Consider the following 26161-nt stretch of genomic DNA (forward strand, 5'->3'; position numbering starts at 1 on the left):
ATCGGTGGGTATTAGCCCTATTCAAGCACTGACAATAACATTTTGCCACCAGACAGTTACACGTGGCACATTTCCAACCTTCAACCATTAAAAGCTGTCTGATCGGGTTCTAAAAAGCGTACTGTTAAAAACTTAGAATTGTAGTTAAGTGATTGCGGCCACTGCAGATTGTGTGCAATCCACACTCAAATTGAAGAGTAAAGTGGGAGTGTGTGTACTGGAATGACTGTGTTTGCAATTACACTTGATGATCAGGCTTAAAATACAAGTAATTGTGAATGCAAATTAGATTCTGGGTGCTCCAATCTGGGAGGTGAAGTGGTTCAAAGCGTTTCTTCCCCTTCATTAAGTAGAACTCATTGTTTTAATTACACTTTGGTTTAGCATGCTGCTCCACTTTCTCTGTTATTTTTACTGATAATAAATAAGCATCTGCGGGCAAGGGAGAAGACTCGCTGTGCTTCTGAGAGTCAAACGGCAGACTTATCTAGAAGAAGAAATCTGGCAAACTCCTCAGATTCACACAGAGATGCACACAGACAGACAGAACACACATAGATCGACGAACTCACACTGTCACTTATTTCTGTTTCTCTGGTCTTCACACATGAACCCCCCAACACACACACACACACACACAGACACAAACATAATGGTACACGCACACACAGATACACACTAGGATTAGGCGAAGGCGTCAGCTATCTGCAGTATTCTACATTGATGGCCCATTGCCTGTTTTACCAAAATAAGTACCTTTATTGTCCTGGCTCAAGGCATCGAACATGACATAAACAATTAATCCCAAAGCATTATTTGCACAATATGCAAAGGAAACAGCAATTTGGGATTCCATTCACTGATAATCCTCGACTAGACTGAGTACTTATTTGTAGTCTAGCTGTAATCTAGAGATGCAGCATGTTATGCGAAATAAGCAGCTCACATGGCAGCGCGTGCCATGCCTATTATTTTATGACGCTATTAAGCTTCACTACAAAAGTCTTCTCTGACCCCTATGCTCTTGAAACTAAACTCACGATGATCCATACAGGCAAGGACAATAACAGAGTGAACCGAAGCAAAATATATCAGTGCCATATATCAGTGCCCATGTTGTCAGCTTTGATCAATTAGTCACAATGCAAAAGGGTAAATGACCAAAAAAAGACACGTCATTCTAACCGAGACTCTCAAAGAAAGAGTTACTTTTTTTAATATGCTGTCAGCAAGCATTCCACTGACTGACAATCACACATTTTGAAGCACTCTTACCTTCGTAGGACACCTTGAATCCCAGGGAGCCACTGGTGTCATCTGTTTTAAAGTTTAGCCACATCAGGTGACTGGTGCTAACCACAAGGTCTGGAGTGGTGGTTCCAGACAGGCTAAAAAAAAAGAAAGAGACAAGAGGACAAGTTCTTCTAAGATTATTGAGAACATTAGGTGTGCCAATTGTGTTTGCACTTACTGCAGAATTTGGTGTCACTTTAATAGCCAAAGGCCCTGTTTCTACTGCATCATTAAAACAACTTTCACGGGAGCAGAAAAAAACAACACCTGAAGTTATATATTAAACTATCTGACTTTTCTCATCAAAGAAAAGTGTTCTAAAATGGTTGCAGGCAATTCTAGTCTGAGAAGCCTTTTTTTTTTTCCTAACCCTTTAATTCAAAACGGTTGGGGACAAGAAAGTAGAAAATGAAGGCAAGATCAGTCAATGCCACAGAAGTAATTTAATCCTGTTTGAATAGTAATTCCCCCAACTCTAATTAGGAAGTGTATAGCTGTGGAGTAAGTGATTAGGGGACCTCATTTTAGTGATGGCACACAAAGGATGGTGGGAGTAGTAAGGAAGTGGTGTCTGGATAGGTTGGGTCTGTCTTTTCCTGCAGCCATTTTATAATTTGTGGTGAGTTTCTGTGAATTTGTCGAAGATTAAGTGGGAGGAAAAATGCAATAAGACGTATATCCAAATAAGCACCACAGTGCAGCACATTATGGGGATTCACCCTTCCATTCCCCTTTCTTTATATTGTTTGCATTAATAAAACTAAAGCTGACTAACTCATTTTTTCAAATGAAATGCTGCCTGATTGACCAATAGAATTCCATGAATTATGTTTCCTATAAACACAGGTTTGCAGGTATGGACAATGTTATGGAACATCCGACCTAACACATGTGGTCAGTGTGTACAGTGAGCACAGTGTCTTTCAAGCGAAACGAGGGGATTTGATTGGCTGTGTCTCATGTCCTATTAACCACCACATGTATGACTGTGGTGCAGTATGGTGACATGCCTCTGATCTTAAAATTACAACAAAAAAACCCGAAACGATGCACACACTTGCCTGCACCACTGATTCACAAATATAGTCCTAAATTAAAGCTGTGCAGATAGCTGCAGTATATTCTCCAAATTATTTCTAGTTTGTTTGTGTGCAAGAGTGCATCCGATCGTGTGCAAGAGCGCATCCAATCCCAATGACAAAGCTGCTCACTCTACTTTCATATCATGAAGAGGGAGTCCAGAGGGCAGGGGAAGTCTGTAATTGAAAAGATTATGTCGTTTTCTGTGTTTCTGTGTTGTGCAAGTATATGCACAAGAATATTAAAGTGAGGAAGATCTCCCCTTAAAAACAAACCCCTCCTCCACAAATATCCCCCTCATTTATCTCCCACCTCCTTCCAGTTCCCACCCCTGTGAGGCTATCTCGCATAAAAATTGATCCATAAAATCTTTATTAAGGTGGTAAATTTCTGCACAATTAATAACACACTGTGAATTGTAATGGAGCGTCTGCTAGCACAAACTCCATTAGGGGAATCAATATGCAGTTTGCAATGCTGAACCACATGGCTGTGAACTTGTTTTTAACATTGAAAAGAGTGATGATTGACAAGGTGGTGCAGCATCTATTTTTCATGCACTACTGCATCAGGTGGTGATGCAATAAAAGAGACACAGCACAACAGAGAGAAAAGGGCTGGAGGGTAAAGGGAAAAGAGAGGGATGCTGCCCGTTGCAGGGAAGTGGAAGTGGAGAAAAGGCAAGTGTGCCAATAAAAGAAAGGTGAAGAGGAAAGAGAAAGCAAAAGACCGAATTGGATTACATGGAGCGGCAAACACTGAACATAACTGAAGGAGGCTATGGTGCAAAGTAAAAGCCAGAAGAAGTTAGAGAACAGAGGGAAGATTAAAGGGAAAAAGACACGGGTCGAAGGAGTCACTCACACGTGGAAGACGGTCTTCTGGTCTCCCACCACCTTGCCGTCCCCCACCGTCAGGGTGTCATAGCCTCGCTCCAGTTCAAAATCCTCAAATGTCAGTTTGATCACCTAGACGAGGAGGGACATTGCCAACACAACTGTAAACGACAGATGCTTGAATGCTCCTGACACCAGGTACCGAGGAGAGACCCCTTCACATCTGTGACTCTCCATTCCTCTGTCCATCCATCCGTCTCTTTTGAATGTTTGTCTGGCACAATTCCATCTGCACACATGTTATCAATTTGTTTATATTTTTCCGTTCGATATGGCCACAGAGTTTTGTTGTTGCATGTGACTGTGTGAGTATATTCTGCTACATCGGACTTCCTATCTAGTTATTATGAAACCTCACCCACTAATCAAATATCTGATTGCCTGCCAGACGGTCTGCATGACCCCTACTAGCTGGCTCATCAAATCAGCAGGTTGCAGATGCCTTTGTGGCCTATCTAGCCAGACTCAAAATGACTTTAAGCACATCGGGAGATGTGGCAGGGAATTTAAGGTTATCCACGAGGTGAATATATAATCATAAAGGTGACACACAAGTTTTAAAAGATTTATGAATTGGAAAAGGCAGACCTATTCATTTCATCTCATTTCTATGCTGCAGGTGGGAGTGTAAGAGAGAAGGTGGAACAAGGTAAGAGAATCAATAAGTGTGCCCTAGCTGGGGCAACTATAATAAAGACAGACAGAGAAATACGGTTTGATCATGATAGTGCAAAATGTTGATACATAAAGAGAAAACAGCAGGGTAATGTGGGAGACTAAAATATAAATAAATAAAAAGTAAAACAAGGGCTGTCTTTATCTCCTATTTTAAATTGGCTGCCAATGATTTCCGCCAAATTCTTAATGTTTTCAGAGGGCTGAGAGAGTCAGGCCTAATGAAAAAGCTTATATAAATGCAAATTGCATTCTGTCCTATGTTAAACCCAGTGCCTAATGAAAATTGCCAAGGAGGAGAGAAGAGATGGATGGTGTGTAGGCAAAATAGGTCAGATCACTAGATAAATAGAGTTTCACACCACAAACTCATCTCCCATCTGCAAGCCAACAGGTGACGCAGGAGGTGAGGGTGGAATGAACAAGAAAAGGGAAAAAAAACATAGCAACCGTATATATACTTTATATTGTTTGCCATCTCTGACGTCATGTCTGACAGTTTGGTTGTTTCAGAAAAGAGACCACAATGTCCCTGACACTGTCAGATAAACATTTAAATGATTGCCAGCGAAAAAGCAGCCGCAGTCAGTACCTTCAGGACATACCGAAGAAGCAACACTTGACAAGAACCCACATTAGTCATGATGGCACGAGGCTGCATTTAGGTCTACAAGAGCAGAGTCACGTCCTACCCACCTCACTTTGCAGTTCCGCCTCAGTCTCCTGCCTGACCTAACGTCTCCTCTGGCTGGGCCTATGCGGACGTGCAGGAATATGAGCGCATTACATCTCTAATCAGAAAGAACTGCCTCGCTCCATCATCATCTGCACCAGACAACAGAGCGAGAGACAGCCCAAAGTACCGTTGTCTGTTTCAGCAAGCTGCCTGCCGGCTTGGTATACGCAGCGGTGTCTATATGTGTGTGTATGTATGCATGCAAGCGGAGGGGTTGGGTAGGTGTACGTTGTATCTGACTACCCCCTCTACCTTGAGTCTCACCTCACATAGCCTCTCCTTAACTCGGCAAAGTGCAATAAGAGAACACATTTGTAAAACCATTTTGTGGGAGTTCAGAGAAGGATATTTGGCAGTAGAACAGATGGGTGGCCTTGAACACAACTCCAAAGTCAATAGTCTGAACAGAGTGGCTATGACACTTTCATGATATCCTCCAAGCATGCTCTCAAATCCATTCCATTACTTTTCTCTCCATTTTTACTCTTTTCTCCTCTTCCTCACCACAGGTGATTCTCTAACAACTCTCTCTGTCTTCTGTTGGATACAATATTCTCCCCCACCTCTTTCATTTTCCCTGTGTCCCACATTTTTTCTGAGAGAGCTTCAGTCACATGGTGCGCTCAACAGCCCCCTAAATGTCCTGTAGCAATTATCAAAAGTGTAAAGTGAGTCATGTGTGTCAGAGAAGAGCTTCCTTTGGCGTTACCCTTTTTTAACAGGTGCAAACACACCAGTCAACTGATTTTCAGTTTGCTGGCAGCTAAACACACCACTTAACACACTGCTGGAAGCAGGCGATTAAAGTGGCAAAGCTAAATTAGCAATGCACTGTTGCATAAATCCCATATTCAATGACTTTTACCTTAGATGCGTCTGTGGCTGTGATGAGCCAAGTGCAGTTGGCATTGTTGTCATACTGGACCGGGTAGTTTGGAGATGTGATGACACCACTTGGTCCTCTCAACTGTCCTCCACACATTGGTGCTGCAAGGTAAGACACAGAAAGCGGCAAATGTTTAGTTATTGACAGTTTAATAGCACACATAATCATTTATAAACCAGAAAAGATGTGGGATCCGTCAAACCCTCTCATGTATTTCATGTTGAATCCACAAGACATTATGCTGTTTGACTGCTAGACATACCTCAACTACCTCAGCCTCCACCTGTTAAGGTTTCTTATACTCAAACTTGTAATATGAATTTGTGCAAAAAAAACAACTTGAGGGGGTTTCAAACCTCCCAATTCAATCTTTACCAAGTGACATGGATTGCATTCTAAAGATAATCCTAATGAGCAAAAATGACAAATGTGAGGTTTTGTCCTGATGCTTGCTGACTAAACTGTAAGCAAGCATCACGTTTGAAAGTTGAAGCTGTTTGGCTTGGCAATGATAGCTAGGCCTTTTGTCTTTTTAAACCATTATCAACATGCTGTGCATCCTTCAAACGCTTGACTTGCCAATTTAGTGTGGCACCAGAGACAATAGACTAATGAAAAACTCAATCAAACCCATAAATCACACAGTTCTACCACAGGTCTAAAATACACTGGGGAGTAAATATTATCAGGGTAATTTATTATAAGAATAAAACAAAAGAATATGACTGTTTTTATGATCCTCTGCATTGTACACTTCTAAATAAGGCAGTCATTAATATATACTAGTTGGGGCCTGCCCAGGTATAGTATAGGAGATGTGTGGGTGACTTTATCAGAGGAAAACAATACATGTATCAAATGTATTGAGTATTGCACTTCATATTCTCCTTAAAAGGAGGTGAGCAGTTAGCAAACCAACTGTTAAACACCCCTTCAATTTAAAGCAGAATTTCTAATGAGTACTTTAAGCCAAGTGAGTGTGTACGTGTGTACATATGTGGGGATAACCTGGAAGTATTTGAAAGAGCCTGAACCAGCTACCCTAAATGTAATGAGTTACGTCTGAGATAGGTCCTATGGGTTTTTAGGCCCCACTCAGTGGCTCCATACTCTACACCCCTCTCCCACCAAATCACCCCTATTAAAATGTAAAAAGAACTTTAGCGAAGTTAAAGGGAAAATAAAGTAATTAATGTGAGCTCTGCTGACAGTTAGGGTGACCTTAACAAAAATAATGCAGCAGAGAGGATGTCCACTGATGCTATCATATCCACTCCTATCTTTTCTTTTTTTCATTATCGTGCCTGATACACCCACATCCTGTGTGATCAGTGACATGAAAGTGTAACAGGAAAATGAGCACAAAGAGAAGCGTGGATTTCATGTGAGGGGAATGAATTTTCAGCCAGAGAATACGTATTTTTTTGTCCTGCGCTAATGATAATGATGTAGAATTTAATGATGGCTAATGTTAATTTAGGATACAGATATTCAATTATTCCTGGATGATTTTGAATCTCCATTGAAGCAGAACAAAAGCTCAGGATCAAAAGTTAAATGAGGATGATGGAATGAGATATTCTTAAAGGGCAATTTCACGGACGTTATTCTCTCAATCTTTACAGAACAAAGAAAACCAACTGCATGTGATACTGCGGCCGGCATTCAAAAAGGCACAATCATGTCTCTGTGTTTTTTCAGTTCAAAGAAGAACATAAGACAAAGGTGTCAGTACCAGGCCTTCAGTACTGTTTGGTGATTTATTTATTATTTTTTCTGAAATGTAGATGACATACATTATCTTTGATATATCACCCCCCCCCCCCCACCCATATAATCCTACTGAGATCATGCCCCCCCACTCCATAGTGCTGCAATTTAATCTTGGTAAGAAACTGGATTAGTCTAGGACAAAAGAAAAAAATAGAGGTACCTGTGGAAAGCTGGATTTTTGAGAGCACATTAACTGAAGTGGAATAACAATGATGGCCTACAGGTGACGTTAAAGGGGATACTGCAGGTGATTACATTACACATTTCCATCAGAGATGAGGGTGTTCAAAGGCCCTAATGAGCAAACTGGTATAAAATGGCTGATGCAAGAGATGCTAATTTACATATCTTGCTTGGGCAAAGGCATATTTCTGATTGGCTAGTACTTATTGCCTTCGTTGGTTGGATTGGTTAGGTTTAGGCATGAGTAAGATTGGTTAAATTTGGGCTAAAAACCATCTAGGTAAGCCAACCAGGGGCGGAATATGGCGAATTAGAGGCAGAGTAGGGCATCCTCTGTAGACAAGAGGCTTATTGTTTACAGCCCGATTAGGAACTTGAGATGCAAGACTGGAGTTGGAGTTGAGAGACGACGTATTTCGCAAGTAGCCAGTTTAAAAGTTAATTATTAAACCAATAAAAAGCTAAAGCATCGTTAGACGATAGCAAGAGGGTTCTGAGATTGCATTCAGGCCACTGCGTTGCACCCCTTTCGCTCTCCAAACGTTCAACCAAAGATTGCTCGACAGTCAATACTACTTGGACTACAAACCGAAAACCAGAAATCTTCGATACCCAAAAACCTGATGACTACAAATTCTGCATATGAATGCAGAATCTGTTGCAAAATTGTTTGGCATTTTTACTTCAAACACATTAAAATGTGTTTTTGGAATAATGATAAAGCATTACCTGCAGTCATATGAATGGATTAAAATACATTTTAAAACATCAACAGCGCAGGTGCTGTACAGCGCAACATTCTCACTGAAAAAGCTGCCTGCTGCAAAGCAGGGGGCCCCCTTCATGTTGTCACATTGTTTTCACATTGTCACTTTAATCATTGTGATATAACATGTTGATTAATGACCTTTTCCTTGTTGGCCTTTGCCAAATGTCTACTCAACTATTACCAAGACATTGCTTGTGATGGTGGAAGATGCATAATTTAAAATACTAAGTCCCATTTTTGTTTTTTTGCTAACATGAGCTGAGTCATCACAAATGTGTTGCTTTTGCACTGACCAAAGATACTGCATTTGACTATTTTGCTCTGCCCGAGTGCTTTCAGATTAATACTTAACTCTGTGAAATTGAGACCAGAGAAGAATGCCTTAAAACATGTAGGTATTCATCTTGTAGTCTTCTAAAATAAAACATTTAAGGGCCAGTATGCTAAACATGTCTTATTGATTGGATACTTTGGGTTTTTTACTTGTACCCTCTAAGAGAACACTACCACTAGTTTAAATATGAATAAGTCCTGCTCCAACGAATACATCTTACAAGTCAGATATCCATCAATTGAATGATTATTCGACACAAAAAAAAAAATCAAATCAACTCTGATTATTCAGTTCACTGAGGCTAAAAACTGAAACCAAGCAGCACATGAGCATCAGGGACAGAGCAGGGAGTCTGACCACTCTTCCTGCCTGTCACAAAATGGTCTGAAGTGAGGAAGATATGACAGAACTATGCCAGCATGGATAAACAGCAGGAAGCAAAAGGAGGCCGGCTAGAGGACAAAGTCAGGGCAGTCACAACAAAATGATGAATACTAAATTGCAAAAAAAGAGATGGACTGGGCATCTGCACAAATTGACAGCACAGTCGCAAGCAAACTCACAAACATCAGTATGAAAATACAAATGTGAGTCACATTTAGACGACCACCATTACACACGTGTATAGATGGACGACCCACATGTCAATCCTTACCTCTGCATATCGGCCGATCGTCACTCCAGCCTACATAGCTGTCTGTCACTCTGAGACAACTGATGCTCTTTGAGCCCTGCAGTTCATAACCCTCGTCGCAGGAGAAATGCACTGTGGATCCTCGCCTGCAGTCAGATTGCATACGGGGGAAACACATCAGCATTACAAACCTTCCTGTAGAAATCTCCTTTTTAGCAGTGGGAGTGGACATGAGCTGAGAGCACCAAGAAAAAAGATGTTCACTGCTGAAAAAGAGAACTAATGTTTTCTAAAACTCCCCGGGTGTGATTTCAGAAAGTTTTGCATTGTGGGAGGCAGATGTTAACCATTTGTCTGTGTTACAGTTGACCACTAATAGAGACAGTAGCTCTCACAGGAATAAAACTCCATAATCCCACCGGTAATATGACCATGCCACAGAGGCAGCCTATTAGTGTGCAGTGGCTCTAATGGTAGATTATTTGTTTTAGTGGACACATTTCTGAATCAGGTTTGGTTGCATTGACTTTATGGGGCATGCCATCGAGTAATGTGCTGTATGCTCGAGCCCGTTTCAAGATCCAGTCCCTGATTGTTATAGCACCCAGTAGTTTCCTCCCAGCTCACCGTTGATTCAATCTGAACTGTGAACAAAGTTAAGATCATCAGTGGTGTCCTGGGAGATAAGTTTGGAATTAATTGCAACTGGATTTTAAACCGCAAAATGTCAAAACCGTGGCGTTTTTGACACCCATTGACTAATGAACGTTGTCCCATTATTACAACAGTTAACTTTTCTTCTCTACTTCCCAGAGAAATTGGAAGTGGAACTAATTAAACTCTGATATTAAACACAAGACAAATTAACTGACAACATTAAATGTAGAATAAAATATTAACAACAAACTGTCACAGAGCACTTTCATACCCAATTAGGCCTCAATCAATAAATTAGGAAAACTCAAAACCTTGTGTTAAAGCTACTTATTTAAAGAATTGTGACAATAATCGCATATACAATTAAAAAATAAGGCAGATGGATGCAATATCTACAAAAAAAGTGCAGAAGTAAGAAACTATCCTGCAATTTTTTCAGAAGCCATATACATTATTACTGCAAAGCTCAAGCCAGTATTAGTAATATAGGTATTATAGCTTAATACGGTCCTTTTGTCAAATCTAACAAACCTGATTGACCATCTTTTCTAAATAAATGTATTGTCGATCCGTCCCATTGTGTCAACCAGCCTGTTCTTGTCAGGAATCTTTTTTATCTATTCAGTTACAATTGCCACCTAATTAATTGCTCCTGAAATCATCCTCCGCTCGCTTTTACCTGAAGTCTGTGCCTTTTCTTTTTCCTCGATCAGGGATCCCCGGGTCTGGACACATGTTGTGTCCCTGCGCTACACCCATCTGAGACACTAATGGGAGAATACAGAGAGAAAATGAGATTACAGATTGTCCAACAAAAGAAAGTTAATTCTGAAAATGTTCCATTTTGATGCATTACGGAAGATTTCCACTCATATGAACATGGCTATGTGTTTTCACAAGCTGGTTGCACTAGGGTTAGGTCTAGGGTAACATGATAAATGGGGGCAGTCCTTTCACCACAGCCCGACTTTAGTTAGAGGAAATATTGGACTTCTATTTGACACCACGTGTTGCCTGTGCTGTTTAAGTTTGGCTAGGTGTCTATGCAAAAAGTCTTTACAAGCACAGTTCCCATAAGAAGATAAGAAACTGCTAAAGAATATCAAGGCTCATTGTTATGAGTTAATTTGTTGTTTACTTTCTGCCCTCTGGTGGCCAATAGTCCCTTTATCATTACAGAAGAAATGTAAAGATACTATTGATATTGATATTGATCTATTGATATTTACCCTGCACCAGCTTTGCGCACATTAGTTCATTCGGCATACAATTTGACCGTCCCTGGTGGTGCTCTGTTTATTCATGTCACCGGGTACAAAACAGTGGAAGGTTAAGTGCCAGAAGGGGTCAAATAAACTTGGCCAACGCGGAGAACCCATGTGACTGACTGGGAGGGGTCAAAGTTCCGCAGGGCCAAACCAATGTGACACCTGCTCATTGGCCAGGATTCCAGGGTGAAGCAAGACAGCAATGCATTTTAAACAAGGCTCACTGGTGTCAGCAGAGGCAATTAAAAATTGGCAGAAAAAAGGGAAGATAGACTTACTGTTGGATTGTGTTAAATCAGGAATATGTGAATGTGCCTGTCAGGCTTCATCACATCTTTATAGGAGATACTGCATTTTGTCTTATTCATAAAAACTTATAGTTGATGTGAACATCTTTAGATCAGACTTTAAAACATTTCCCATAATATGCATATTTTTTTGATCTGTGGCAACGGGCAATGTAATTATGTAAAATAAAATAAAGTATGTGGGACAAATCATTTCAAAGTGGAAGCAGGTAAAGTGAAATGAAAAAGCATAAAAGCAATGCAAATGAAAGGAAAGAAGAGACGTACGCAAACAATAAAGTTGGAGGTAGAAGTGGATAAACTTAATTGTAAATGGCCTTGAGGCAGGATTACCATTAATGCATCTCTTTTTTTGTTCTACAGCCCTCTGCGTCACTCTAGTTGGGTGACTCATCACTGATGCTGACCTAGGCGCTTTCCATTTTGCCACACTGTGCCAGGTAAATATCCGTCCACACTTCTTTTTGAGGACATGGTCGAGTGATTTTGTCCCTTGTTTACTCAGGGGACATTGCACTGAGAGTAAGTGAAACTATTCCTGTCAGACAAGTTTAATTTGCAAAACAAAGTTGACAGTTCAGGTTTGCAACTTACACACTGATATCTTGTGGTGGTTGTCTTTGCTAGGCAGCATCTTCACACCTCGAGACTTAAGTTCAGTCATCTTCTTCACTGTAGATGGAAAACGGAGCAGAGAGGCATGTAAGACAGCAGGAAGTGCAATAATGACGCCCACACATTTCTGCAGAGCCAAAAGGTTTGCAGCAGATAAAGTATATAATATAAAACAATCCATACACCATTGCCTACACCCACCCAGATATGTTCACAGCAGTTTTAACAAAGCAAATTAACAACAATGTAGTAAACTTGCCAAATGAGAAAATAACAGAAGTTCTTACAACAATAAAACCAAACGTTTTCATAGTAAAAGGATCTATGACATAGATATGTAATGTTCATAACAATTATACATTTAGTTTACATAGAAAAAGAGAGCTCAACAATGTCCAATATCTTTGCAATTTTAAGGATAGAAAGCTGCAGGAACTAAAATCACTATTTCATTACAAAGATTAGAGGGCAGGGTAAATGAGGAGCAAAACCACGTTATACAATTAAAGTTGTATATAATAAATAAATTAAAATGATTGAGTTTCATAATAATTGTGGAGAAAAAAAACAAAAAAAAATAGCATAGCAAAGTAGGAGGCTCATATAAATGCATACTTACTCACATATTTCAAAAACACCAGCAGCATCGTGCCTGCAACACTTTCAATTCATCCAATTGAATTACTCACGGTTCCTGACGATGGAATTTTAATTTGAATGTTATTCTTTGCTCAGTTTTAGCTGCATTGTTTATCAAAGCCAATCTGAGCCATGTGTCAAAAAGTCGGTTCATTATGCGCCTGGATGAAAAATCACAACACAGAGTTGTTTTCAGATTTGTTACAAAGGAGGGTTTGATGTGGTACGGCTATTTCCTGTGCCACATAAAATGAAGGACACTGAAGAATAAAATAAACAGAGACAGCAGTCTTCATTACTCCAACATACCGCTGCTGTGGAATCATGGGAACTGTCATGATGAAAATGGCTGGTAGGAGATGGGGGATGGCAGAGTGTTTAATCGAATTAAAGTATTAGCCTCCAATTTCTCTCTGATCTTCTAAACACGTTTATCTAAAATTGAACTTGTAAACCCTCCAAACCCCCTCTTTCTCTCCCTGTCTTTTTCATTTCTCTCTCTTCTTATTCTTGTACCATCGGCTCTGAGATTTCCAGCGGATGGCTGGAGGTGGGGTCCTTAGAGATCACCTGTTTTGTGGATGAACTAATCATTTTTCCCTGCTCATTCCTTCTCAAAGTTGATCCTTGAACCTGAAATGGATGCACAGGAGAGACAAGATCTGTGTGTGTGTTTGTGCTTGTGGCCCTATAATAATAATTCTTCAAATCCTGAAAGCAACTATTCTGCCAAAATAGCAAGATTAATTCAAAACGGTCAAAATCTTAAAATTAAGCAGATCATATTTCAGGAAATATCAGCTCATTTGCCCAAGAAATATGAATTATGTCAGTCTGCCATCTTATTTTCTTAATTGGACCTCATAACATATTGATGATTGTATTGTGTGAAATAAAAGGCATTAGGGTCTCATTTGGGAACGCTTTGTTCCCGGAGGAGCAACAATGTGCTCAGAAAATTCCATTGCAACGCGTTTCTTGGATTATGAGATATATGTTTGAATCTTCATGAGGATAGCTCATTATGGGAGAGTTAGTCCTCTGGGGAGTACAAATATGTTTCATTTCAGGGCTGTTTGTGACTAGATCATTGTTATCTCTGGCGAACAAGTGGAATATGGTATTCAGATTTTGGCGCTAGGGAAAAGTTCCCTCGTGGACCATATCTGAATCAAATATCATGAAAATCCAGCAATGTTTTTGTCGGATCCCTTGGTAAAAAGTTAAACCTGGTACACATTAATAATATCCTTTTGTAATATCAAAACTTCTCTTTATCTCACCTTGGTACTGGGCGCTGAAACCTCTCAACTTGTGGTTGCCATCAGAGGTAAAGTGAAGTCGAAGCCAATTCTTGCTGCTAATGATGGGTGAGGGAAGGTTGGGGCCAGTGAACCTGTAGACACAGAAACGTAGAGAAGAGTGTGTTTGATTATTAACATTTTACCACGTGACTGTTTTAGTAACCAAATGTGAAAGTAGCAGATTGCAAGCTGCAGCAGTATTTAGCATATTCTGTACACTCGTAAGATTAAAGTCCAGGCATGTACCAATGTAATCTGTAGCATCAGTCTAAGCACTCATGAAGGCTCCATAGGTGGGGTCAGTGTGTACCTAATGAAAGTTAACTTCATATAACACAGCTTTATTAATAAATTATAAGCACAATAAGGTTGGTGATTAAAGTATGGTATTAATCGTTTATTAGACTGAAGATAATTGCTGCTCTGCCGAAAAGCACAGCGTCTCTGTTTAGCTGCAAGCATGGTTCTAGATAATTTGGCTTACCGATGGTGCAATCCTAGCAGGACTATGGGTCACAGCTGATCATTTGAGGGCCACCTTTACCGTGTCCATGTGATTAACTCCGGTATCAGAAGATTAATTGGCTATTGGCTTTTCCTGCTCCAAATTATTGTTATTATATTAGCCTACAAAAATCCTGTTTGACCGATATCTTTTGATAGACCCGAGTCTGTTTTTGGATAATCTTACTGTCATATTATCGATTGAATTATATATTTGTTATATTTGTTTGGTTGGTCTAATGGACACCATATGCCAGGAGTAAAACAGTTTACTGTGTTGGAATATCCTGCCGTATGACTAACTGTATCTCTTACAAAAGTAATTTCAATATCATCTCTTCAATCAATCAACGTCCATTGTAAGAAAGGATCATACTTGATCATGCTTATGTTTTGTGCAATAAAGTTATTATGTAATCCATCAGATTTCCAATAAAGTCAAGCCCAATGGCAGACTATACACTACAGAGGCTGGCAGAACCGTCAGTCTTCACGGTAATTCTCTTGTCTGTTTAAAGTAATTCTACTGATGTTTCAAAATTATTGTGGCCTTCGCTTATGTTAAGATGTTACACCTTAAAGATCTATTTAAGGGAAGGTCTGGTACTAAAGGGGAACTATAATGTTAACGACTCTTAACCAAACTGTGGCCTGATGAAAAAATGGGAGGAAAAAATCAGCATTGGCATTTGCAAAGAAAGGACAGTCCTTTTACTGCTTGGAAAATAAAACAATAGTGAGTTACACTTCACACACACTTATAGTGTCTCCTGATCTGTATGCTAATGAGGTATGTTGCTTACCAGGCACTTCTTCAGTTGTTAAAGCCAAATTCATTTGGGAACACATACTCCTTTATCTTGAGACGCGCTAACACAATCTCATGCACACACATACAGTACATGCACCCATATGCTCAGGCACACATTCCCACAAGTGCGTGCATTAATTCCAATTGCCCATCTGTAAATTGCATTTCCCCAACTGTGTCCACCTCATCTCCCTCGCCTACATATCCGCTCCACTCTATAGAGTAGATTTTTACTGAGATACACCTCCGACCAGCTCTCATTAATACCACTGGGGGGAAAAAACTGACAGGAAAAGAGCAAGCGAAGAGAAAATGTGATCCAACAATGTAATTAATCTGAGAAATAGAATGGAAAGCGACATATTTTGCAAGCTAATAATTATTCACTTTGGATGCAAAATCATTTTTTGTGTGCTGATGCCTCAGATAGAAGATAATTAAAACAGCTTTAAGCATACTGATCCAACCAAATAGACAGGGATCTACTATGGGGAGATACTTAGTCCAGTGAGGGTATTTGGTTGAGATATGTGACTGACTCCTCTGTAAAGCTCTCTTAGGACCATTTAAAAACATGTGGGTGTCTAGATGTAGACATGATTAGCTTTGAGTTGGAGGAAAATAGCACTACTTGTTTATAGGGGAAACCCTTGCTGCAGTAGGGCCTCAGATTCAGTAGCTCAACTTAAGCTAAACACAAGCTTGACTGAAGGACTGGAGGCAGAGACAGAAAGAGTGGAGAAGAGTTTAGGGTAACAGGCCGGACAAATTGCAACAGAGTATTGAGACAATGATTAAATGAAAAAGAGAGATGGCATATCAAAATGTCAGTGATTTGTGCTTTTTCAGCTACACTGCACCAGGAAGATGGAGCAGAGAGCAGCAAAGAGAATATGCCACTGATGAAATTGTGTGTTACTCCTGTCTTCCATGGCTGCTTTTGGGATGTAGAAGGTGTCAACGAACTCCACCCGTTGAAGCAAGCTTCACTAATCAAACAGTTATGTTCAAGTGACAAAATGTTACGGTCAGTATCAGGAGCCCGGTTTGAGTTAAACCTGTGTCCTGACCAGGCGAAGGAGATGCTTTTAATACTTAGTGTCTTGATGAAAAGCAGAGAAGCCTTGGTGAAAAGTGTGGGTGTTTAGAGTGCATGCAAGGTATGTGTATGTAAAAGTGTTGATCACAGCGTGTGTGTGCAACATGTGGGTTGTATGTATAAGCCACAAACTCACTTGCTCAAGCAGCCTCTGGGACATAGTTGTTAACCTCTCACAAACCACTTTAGCTACTTTTAACAACTCAATAACGCCATCTTCTTTTGTCTATATATGGGCATAATTAAGTTACTTTTCTGATGAGATTATTATTTGTTCCTTCATTTCAGTGCAGCCAGGGGGCTGCATGGCATAATGAAAATCAGGCGGAAATGTATAGCCATGTTGTAAAACGCTGGCCTTGATTTACAACGGCAAGTGCGAGATTGATAAAGAGAAACGGCATGCCTCAGGAGATGTTTCATCACTTTGAAATGAAGCGTTGAGGGGGGTCATGTAGTGTCTGGCACATGTGCATTTGGCGTGGTGCTACTGGGATGGAGAGCGCCAGAATCATCTCTGGCTCTTAGTACATAGCTGGGTCCTGAGACAGCTCAAAATCCTGGGCACTAAATCTCACACCAATAAATTACAGTATGATCCACACAGCCCACATGCACATAAAAAGGCCTCAAAACACCAGAGCCAAGATTCGAAAAGCAAAAATCCCCGTTAGAGTTACTCTTGTTTTCACCATGGGTACAAATAAAAATGTCCCTTTGAATTAAAGGGCAATATGAGCTGGATTCAACTTTCATTAACACACAAATGGCAAGCTAAAGACTGACTTAAGGTTGTGAAAAACTGCAGCAACGGCAGAGGATAAGGAACTGATGTGTGCTATGAAGGATTAGGGGATTAATACATGTAGGATGAGGGACAAACAGACCACCATAAATATCACTTTGACCTAGTGTCACCTCTGCCTTTCCCCATTTCACTTTGCGCTCCTTCTTTTGCTGAAAACATTAAAGTTTTAGGGTGAACTTGACCATGCTGGAGCAACATAAAGAGTCCTGAGCTGGCTGATGGAGGTCTCCTGAAGGGTATTGTGGCACCTCTATAGTTCCTTTTTCACCTCACCCTATCGCACTCTCTCGCTCTGGCTGACCATATTAGATTTTATGCGGAATTGTCTTGAGAGTGCAGTGCTAAATCAGTTTCCATTTCCAGGCCCCAAAGCTCTCAGTCTGAGTCAGACTTTTGTTGATTGTCCAAGAAAAGTATTTTGGGCAAGGCAAGGTGAAAGAGGCGGCCAGTGGTGTTCTTGAGGGGACAGAGCTGTGAACCACACATCGACACACGGAGCTTTCTGGGAAACAGCAAGGTTCTGATGCAGCTCATAAAAGACATTCATAAAAGACCTGAAATGGTTTAATGGTTACACAACTTCATAGGCAACATCCAAAGTCAGATATGCAAATCCTTCTTGCGTATACTTGTCTTTCCTTGACATGTTAGGATTGAGAGTTTTAGGATTACACAAGACCAGTCAGAATACATTTACGCAACACTAGCATGGAGATACTTTCCATACTGATGAGATGTGACTCATTAAATTGTTAATGCCTTTCAGGATTCTGAACAAAGGTCGTCGCCATCACGCAATTCAGCAACCCTTCCCAGTGGAATGGGTCTTTTTTTTCTGCTTTATATTCATCGTTTCATGTCATCTGTTTTCTGTTCAAGGGGCGAAGGTGTCAAATTACCCCATGCATAATCAGTGATGGGCGGAGTGTAGGTGTCAAAGGTGACTGGCTCAACATTAGGATCAAACGCTTGAAATAACCGCTCGGCGAATTAATTCATTGTGATGTAGTATCAGATGACCACATGTGCGTTCATGTGTGGGTGGTTGCATGCATGCGGTGGGTAAGTTCTGGACGAAGAACGTCCCTATTAATTGCAGCTACTTAGGTAGATCAATCAGAGCTCTGCTCAGTATGCAGGTCCTGGTGCTTACAGCAGACCGGGGGTCACAGTGACTTTAAAGCCAAAACTTTCAGCATTTTAATGAGGCTATGTGAATTATAGCACAGGCCAGTCTATCCAGATGTGCATGCAGGCTCACAAACCCACACAAGCAAACATTCACAGTTTCAAACAAGTACGCAAATATCAATACGTTAACTCTCGCTCTAACTCTCTGTTATACTCCCTAAATGACACAAACACACTATCACTCTCTCTCTCTCTCTCTCTCTCTCTCTCTCGCTCTATTTCTCTCTCTCACACACACACACACACACCACATCCTTTTGGGGTAAAACTAATCAGTGTGGAAGGCCCTTAAGTCCAGAAAGGCACTATTAAAGCCCTGACAGCGGAGCTGTATGTGTGACCTTCAGATGTAACCAAGACCAGACATACACAAGGGATTTAAATGAACCACCAGAGCCCCCACTGCTCCAAACAACAGAGAACCCTCAACGATGGTCATTTATTTCTTCAAACAGCAACCACCCAGGCATTAAAAGCCATCAACCTATTACTATAAGTTAAGGCCAAAGTATTAAGACAGGCCATCAGGGCAGTTATGTCTCGTGGGTCTGTGCACAAAAACAAGGCCTTGCGGAGGTGGTTGAAACTTCCACTGGCCAAAACTGCAGACCCATCAGAGCCAGTATGCTCACTTTTCTCTTGGACTCCCTGGTCCAACAGAGCCAAAATGTCTGTTCTTCATCCTCTCTCAGCCCTCATGTATTATTCATGAGAAGACCTCTGGCCCCATCAGCAAGCCTTGTTAAATCTTCTGAGAGATTCCTTTCTTCCTCTTCCCACAACTCATTTTTTGCCCTCACAGAACACATCATATGGACACTGATTGAAAGAAATTTCCTTTCGGGAAGAACAACAAACCGGCCTTCATCTTCCCCTTATTTTTACATTTCTTCAAGCCTATCTTAAAGCTTCCTACAAATGCACTTTGGTGAGTCGTTTTAAAAATAGTGTAAATATAGTAGATGGTAAAACCCACCTCAGGCTTGGGGATAAGTCTGTGACTGCCATTTGACCCTCCCATGATCCTGGCATTCATAACCAATCATCATACACACATTTCCTCCTCAATCCCGACTGAGTTCTCTTTATCAAAGTGAGGAAAATATAGAGACGATTGCCAAGGTTGTTGTTTTTCCTTCACCAAAGAGTAATGTATTGTGGGAAACACCGGCACACATCTGTCAGCTGTGTGTAGAGAAAGACTGTCAGGTTAATATAGGTTTAAGTTAAGTCAATAACAGTTTGGGATTGTTGAAGAGTTCATTTATATGGTGAAATTGGATTGCAATAATCAAAACCTTTTTCAAAGGTAGAATGTACCAAAATAAAGCTCTTAGAAGCGACCCTGATCAACTTAAGACCTAACACTGGTTTGGAGCTGGCTTCAAAGGCTTAATATCCATTTAAAAAGCAAACCTAAACTTTACCCATAACTCAAACTAATGCCTTGCATGGTACCTGTATTTTGTTTTGCTTTGGTGGTATTCAGTTAAAATATGTGAGAACACTCACGTATAAAACACATTGTTTATGCCAAAGAAGTTAAAAAAATACATTCTCCAAAGTAAGTTACCCAAAGTGGATGACCAAAATAATTCATACACCATTTCAACTGCTTCTTGTGCCATGCACTTTCCACTGCTTAACCCTAGTCCAACCAAAATATTCAACATTATGGGACAGATTGGGGTCCCAAGGGAAACAACTGTCATAGCAAAATGTTAACATATATTTTCTCAAAACATTATTATTGATGTAATCATTGTCATCTTTGAAAAAAAAAAAAAGAGATGATTACGTTCATGAAAAACTCGAGATATGAAAAAAGAAAAAGTATACCCCTCGGGTCAATGAGTACCCCAGTTGGTAGTATTAAGGTGAAAGTTACTTTCTGAGATATTTTGAAAACAGCCAAAAAGGCACAAAGACAAGCAGATGAAATGGGGCAGAAACATGAACTAAAGCTCAATTCATGGAAGTAAAGAATTCAGTGCCACTCGTTCTGCAATTGATTCCAGTGTCAGTGTGATTTATTATACTCTTCTTAAAAAAATTCAAGGTAGATGTAGGCAAAGTCACAGAGAGCAAAGCAATAGGACTAAACTGCTATTGAATGGACTGTGGAACAATGCTGATGAGGAAACCATACAGAGCCTAATGGCTTCAATTATTATTGCCTTCAACAAAATGACCTACACAGGCACAAATGACTTGTTTGACTAAGATGAAGCAAAAGACAAATACAAACAATGTCCAACCAGTGGCTGTTCTCGCCATTTCTCCCCTTTCTGTTTTGATTTCTCTCAAACCCAGCTTACATGACACTTCGCTATCATCATCGAGCAAGGTTGCGGAACACACAGTCACCCCCTAAAACACATAGGACATACACGGCATCAATCCCATCATGCAAGTGAAAAATAATATGTGCGCACTTCGCAATGGGTGTAATCGCCTGCGGGCGGTATTGGATCTGTGGTTAATGGGAGAGGTACTAATGAGTTTCCAAGGTCACTCTTAAAAGCGGCAGCGATAATTGAGCCCTCTCTGTGGATCTATCAAACACAACAATAAACAAATGCCTATAATATTCTAGGGCCGTCTGCAAGGGCATCTTGCTTATCTTGTACAGGAGGTTTGAGGAGATATACACGGAGAACATTCTTTAAACAAATCATGCCCACGGTCAAAACGCACAGTGACTGCATTTAGTAGGTACGATGCTTCTAAAGTAGTACTTCCCACTACCGTCAAAGCTCACTGAATGATCCTGACACCAACACTTCCGATGTTCAACTTATATTTCTCTCCCACCTGGAAAGTCATGCTCTACAACTGTTCAGAAGCAAATGGCTTTTGTTAAACATGAAAGAATAGGCTACAATTACTCACAGAACCAACAAGACTAACCTCCTGTAAAACCACAAGTTATTTTTACACTTTGTTTTTTGTATGTACAAGGTATAAAAAAACGATATAACATGTTCATTAGTAAGCTTCAGAAGTGACTGTAGGATGATTTTGTTACCTCTGAGCCAGGTTAACCGTTTCCCAGTTTCCATTCTTGCTGTAGCTTAAACTTTACCTTGCAGACATGAGTGGTATTGACTTTTTCATCTAATTCTTGACAAGGAAGCAAATTAGTGTACTACCCAAACTCCAACTTTAAAGCAAATGTGGACATCTTAATCTCTTACCATTGCTGTTAAATTAGACTAAAACTCCTGTATCCTGAAATGGGTTGCATCAATTGAATCACAAGAATCTTAGTTTTCCAAACTTATGTTAAACATAAGCAATCACTTAAAGATACCCGCTGTGTACATGGCATTGTTGTGTACTTAACACAGTGTTAAGGGATTTTTAATGTTATATTGATATATATTTGCAATCTAAGCAAGTAAAACCATCACAGCCTGCAGCGGTTTTCGTTTGTTGTACGAATATTAACGACTTAAGATTCAATATCAGTCAGGTTAAGGAGGACATCTATGCTTCACTGGACAATTTCTCTCTCTCCCTCTATTTTCATGTCTCTCTACCCCCCTGTGGTTTGTGTGTATGAGCTGTTCATTTTTTAGAGTGAGTCTGAGATGACGCAGTATGCGAGCAGACAGGTGAAACCATGCTAATGATATTGAACCTGGCAACACTGTCAAATCCCCCAAACACAGCCGGCACATTGTATTCCCTTGATACCAGAGCATCCTGAAATAACTCAATTGTTGTGCTACGAGAGAAGCATCTATGGGTTTTTGCATGCATCTTGGTTTGTATTTACTTGTGAACTGTGTGTGATTGCATGTCCATAGACAGTATGCAGGGTTTCTGCCAGAAAAGTTGTATTTGTCGGTGGCAAGGATCTTTTAAACAGTGACAGACCGATGGCAGCATTAACGTAGGGACCTATAGTTTCTGTGATGACAGTTACTGACAGTTTTGCTAGCTAGTTAAGGTTGATAACGTTAGCTTGTACGAGTTGGAAGCAAGAGAGGAAAAATAAATTACCTCAAACCTGGTGTTTCCTATAGTGCTTTCACATTTTAACCTACAAATATCACTGGTTACCTTTCCTTTGGCAAAACATATACAGTATATAATTTTTAAAGTTATTTTTGAGGTTCGTACGGTCATTAAACACATGCATGATTTAACAGGAGCCCATTACAGCAACTTACTGGCATTCATAAAACTAAATGGCTTATAAACCTCTGTTGCTGTACAATCTGCCCCTGTGCACTTTTTATAATGAAGGCACTGAATAGTGCAGAGTCAGAATTTTCCCTTTTAAACAATAAGCCCCAAGGCACCCACGTATTAAAGGGTAGTACATTACATAAAGGTCGACATAAAGTATAAAGTAAACTAATTAACTACGAGTGGGAAAAATATACAAAGTAATAACGATCATTAAAATCCAAAATCCAAGCCAGCAATTAAAACGTTTATTTTGAAAGACTATATGTCTATGACTATATATAACTTAAAAGAGGTCAAATTTCAGTTGACCTCTTTTTCTCAACAACAGACACAAATCGTCACACAACAGCCTGCTTGAATCAGTAGAGAACGAGTGTGAGAAAATAGACTAGCAGAGGATTAATGACAGGGAGAGCTTTTTACCACACCAAAATGCAAATACAATGTTTATACCATTTTTGAATTCATAGGCTATTATCTATACAATTCACATTTACTCTAAATCAACCACTCCGATGTACAACTACTATTTTAGCTCTTACATCAACTGCAATGGTCTCCTCATATTTTATTAGTGTTAGTTATCTGTGATTCCTTACTCAAATTCCCACTGCACTGCAGTTTCAGTTATCTTGGATGCTGAAAAGGCTGCCTGAACAGAAATGAATAACACTAAAACTCTGTGTTGTGCCAGAGCTAAATTCTCAATAACACCAACATGGACAAAATAACATTTAAGTCTATTTATGGTGCTTACACCTGTTCCAGGATACAAAAGCTCCCCTTGATCCAAGGTGGGTAGTGTAGAGCAACTGAAGTTGCAATTATGCAGATCAGGTGGTGCAGTGTAGTTTTTGAATGCTTTTTTGGCAGGTAACAAACACCAGATTAAGTTAAACATGTTAAATATGCTCATACTTCATAGCCACATAAGGAGAAGAAGTTCAGCTAAAAGCTCACGATAACCATTGTTAACAAAACAAAACACGATTCAAACACCATGCAACTAAATGAGCACACTGCAAAAACCCAGAATCCAGCAATATAAGTCTCATCACTCTTTGACTAGTTGTTGAAGAGCACTAGCATTATTGGTACCCAACATGGCAAAGACAACAATGGAGGCTGATCATCCTTCTCAGCCTCCTTTCCAGTTTGTGCTGCGTTATTCCAGTAACACTGTTGTGCCTGTAGTCACCAAATCTACAACATTAGTGGATCACACTTTCTGTTATAGGTTTGTGCTTGCAATTGCGCCCTGCAGATAGTTTTATAAAAAAGAAGCTTGTCTTGTAGTTACACACACTGGCTGCATATACAGAAACCCTTCTCCACGTATGAAATAACCACTCAACTAACTCCTTTGCAAATCCTTGTTTTGGGCTGTGTCCCACTAAGGAAATGAGCCAATAGACAGAATACAGTTCGGTGTCAAAGCCAAGATCTGTGAAGTAAAAGCCATCTACATTAGGATAATTACTCAACACAGTCATGGCATGAAGACAAATAACAAATCTCAATGTTAGTCTATATTGATCACGTATCAAAGCTACAATGCCTGAAAATGCATGAGCACATTCATCTACACCTGTGTGTTTCTCTGGCCTTGAGGCACCATTCCAAACTGTGATCATAAAAGTCATCTCTTTATGTGATGGTCTTTCAGATGGAAAATCTATGCATTAATGACTTCAGTTTTGATGACAGCATGATGCCAAAAGTCACCAAAGGTTAAATTACCTTCACTAGTATTTCTCCATGATTTTCTAATTTGTACTGTCCCCTCCCCCTTTCGTGAGAATGCTTATTTAGACTCTGGCTTGAGCTGAAGAGGAAGTAAAAGCAATTATCCCATTCAGATTGTGAAGCAACATGTTTGGCTGCCTCCTGCATGTGGTAATGAGCCACTCGGACAAGCTGGAAAAGGGCAGAGGATGAACCCGAGATGGACATCTGGTGTCCCAGTTGGTCCCTTTTCATCTCATACAGACTCCTCTGTCCCTCGTGGCATTGCTTACTCAACATCTGTCCATGTAACAGTGCATTTCTATTTCTCTATGTTTCTATGAAGAAAATAACTTCAGTTTGTTTGTTAGGATTTTTCTGATCATGTAACATCTCACTGAGGATGTGAGAATAGATTACATTTTCATGATAGGGGAATGGCAAATATGGGAGTAAGATGGCTCCATGGCAGAAGGTAGAAACAGGCAAGAGATGAGTAACTTCCATAGTACATATAGGGAATCAGTCATCCAGGCACCGAGAACTGCCAAAACGTAACCACAGCCACTATTTTCAGTTACGCATTGCCCCTCCTGTTGTCCACCATCAGTAGTTGTTTCCCAAAGAGCTCTGTGTAGTTGTTTTCTTTTAATTAGTTTGAGGTTCGCTGACGATGCCATTTTATTGTGAACCCATTCAAAGATTCTACCTAATGCATGACCTGCAAAGTATGGGATGCAAAAACGATAGAGGAGGCCTTTATTCCACCGCTGTGTTCACTGGCCCTTTGTCTGGCTTTCACAGTTCATTTTTTTAGAGATTAGCATTTGTTCTCCCTCTTTTGCTATCACTCCCTGTAATCCCTCCCTCTGTCTAAGTCTGCAGCTGCATGCCTACTTTTGGGACAATATACAATCCAAGTGGATGCGACATTCAGTATTATCTGCTCCGTCGTTTTCTTTCTCACACACAAGAATGAGAAGAAAGGAAAGACAATGATGAGAAACAAAATGGCAGTGAACGGTGTGCCTGCTGTGTCCTACATTTACGGGCTTTAAACGATTTAGGGTAAAAAGTACGTACGCTTTCAGACAGTTGGGGGACAGATTGCTTAAATTGGATCAGACAGGTGGCCTAAGAGAAAATGCTAATCCCAAAACCAGATAGCTGGCCCTGCAGAGAGGGAGATGGTGAATTGAAAGTGTTCAAACAACTATTGTGGACTAGCAGGTGACTGAGATGCGAGCTTTGATGACAGCCTCTTAGAGCAGTTGATGGGGATATCTGAAGCTATGAAAACTGAGTAAGTCATACACAGATTCATACCTGAATGCATACAGGTGTTCTCCCATGTTTGGTCTATAAACAAGCATAAACACATACAGATGCACAAAGAGGGATACGTGGATACATAAAGGTCCAGATGTTCAATGAAATGTAGTAAAACAATAATGCATCACGGTGGATTAATTACCATTTAATATCAATACACAATGAATAAAGCTTATTTAGACAAGAGAAAGTTCAAAAGTCACTAAGTCAAGCGAGAAAATTGGCAACACTGACAGACCCTCCAATCAGGCTTTGCTCCAAAGCCACACCCCCAAAATGATCTGAATTAACATTAAGTGCCAAGGTAGCAGCTTGTGGAGGACTGACAAGCAATGAGTGCATGGGATTCATTGTTTGCAGTTGGGATGTAACACAAATTTCAGTAAATACAACAAAATGATGAATACCCACCCTCACGTACGACATCAGCTCAATTTGGGC

General features: G+C 40.2%; 1 protein-coding gene across 1 annotated transcript in view; it reads right to left on the reverse strand.

The window, feature by feature from the left end:
- The window catches only part of csmd2 (CUB and Sushi multiple domains 2), a 204277-nt gene that overhangs the window by 98716 nt on the left and 79400 nt on the right, over positions 1-26161 (reverse strand). The window contains exons 6-12 of the mRNA XM_031853674.1: positions 14030-14142; positions 12087-12164; positions 10596-10683; positions 9281-9405; positions 5546-5667; positions 3238-3341; positions 1276-1388 (exon numbers count right to left, since the gene is read on the reverse strand). Of these exons, the coding sequence (XP_031709534.1) occupies positions 1276-1388; positions 3238-3341; positions 5546-5667; positions 9281-9405; positions 10596-10683; positions 12087-12164; positions 14030-14142 (743 nt within the window). The remainder of the gene's footprint in view (positions 1-1275; positions 1389-3237; positions 3342-5545; positions 5668-9280; positions 9406-10595; positions 10684-12086; positions 12165-14029; positions 14143-26161) is intronic.

The sequence above is a fragment of the Anarrhichthys ocellatus genome, unplaced genomic scaffold (genome assembly GCF_004355925.1).
Source record: "Anarrhichthys ocellatus isolate YVR2014 unplaced genomic scaffold, GSC_Weel_1.0 scaffold14, whole genome shotgun sequence".
Lineage (NCBI taxonomy): Eukaryota > Metazoa > Chordata > Actinopteri > Perciformes > Anarhichadidae > Anarrhichthys > Anarrhichthys ocellatus.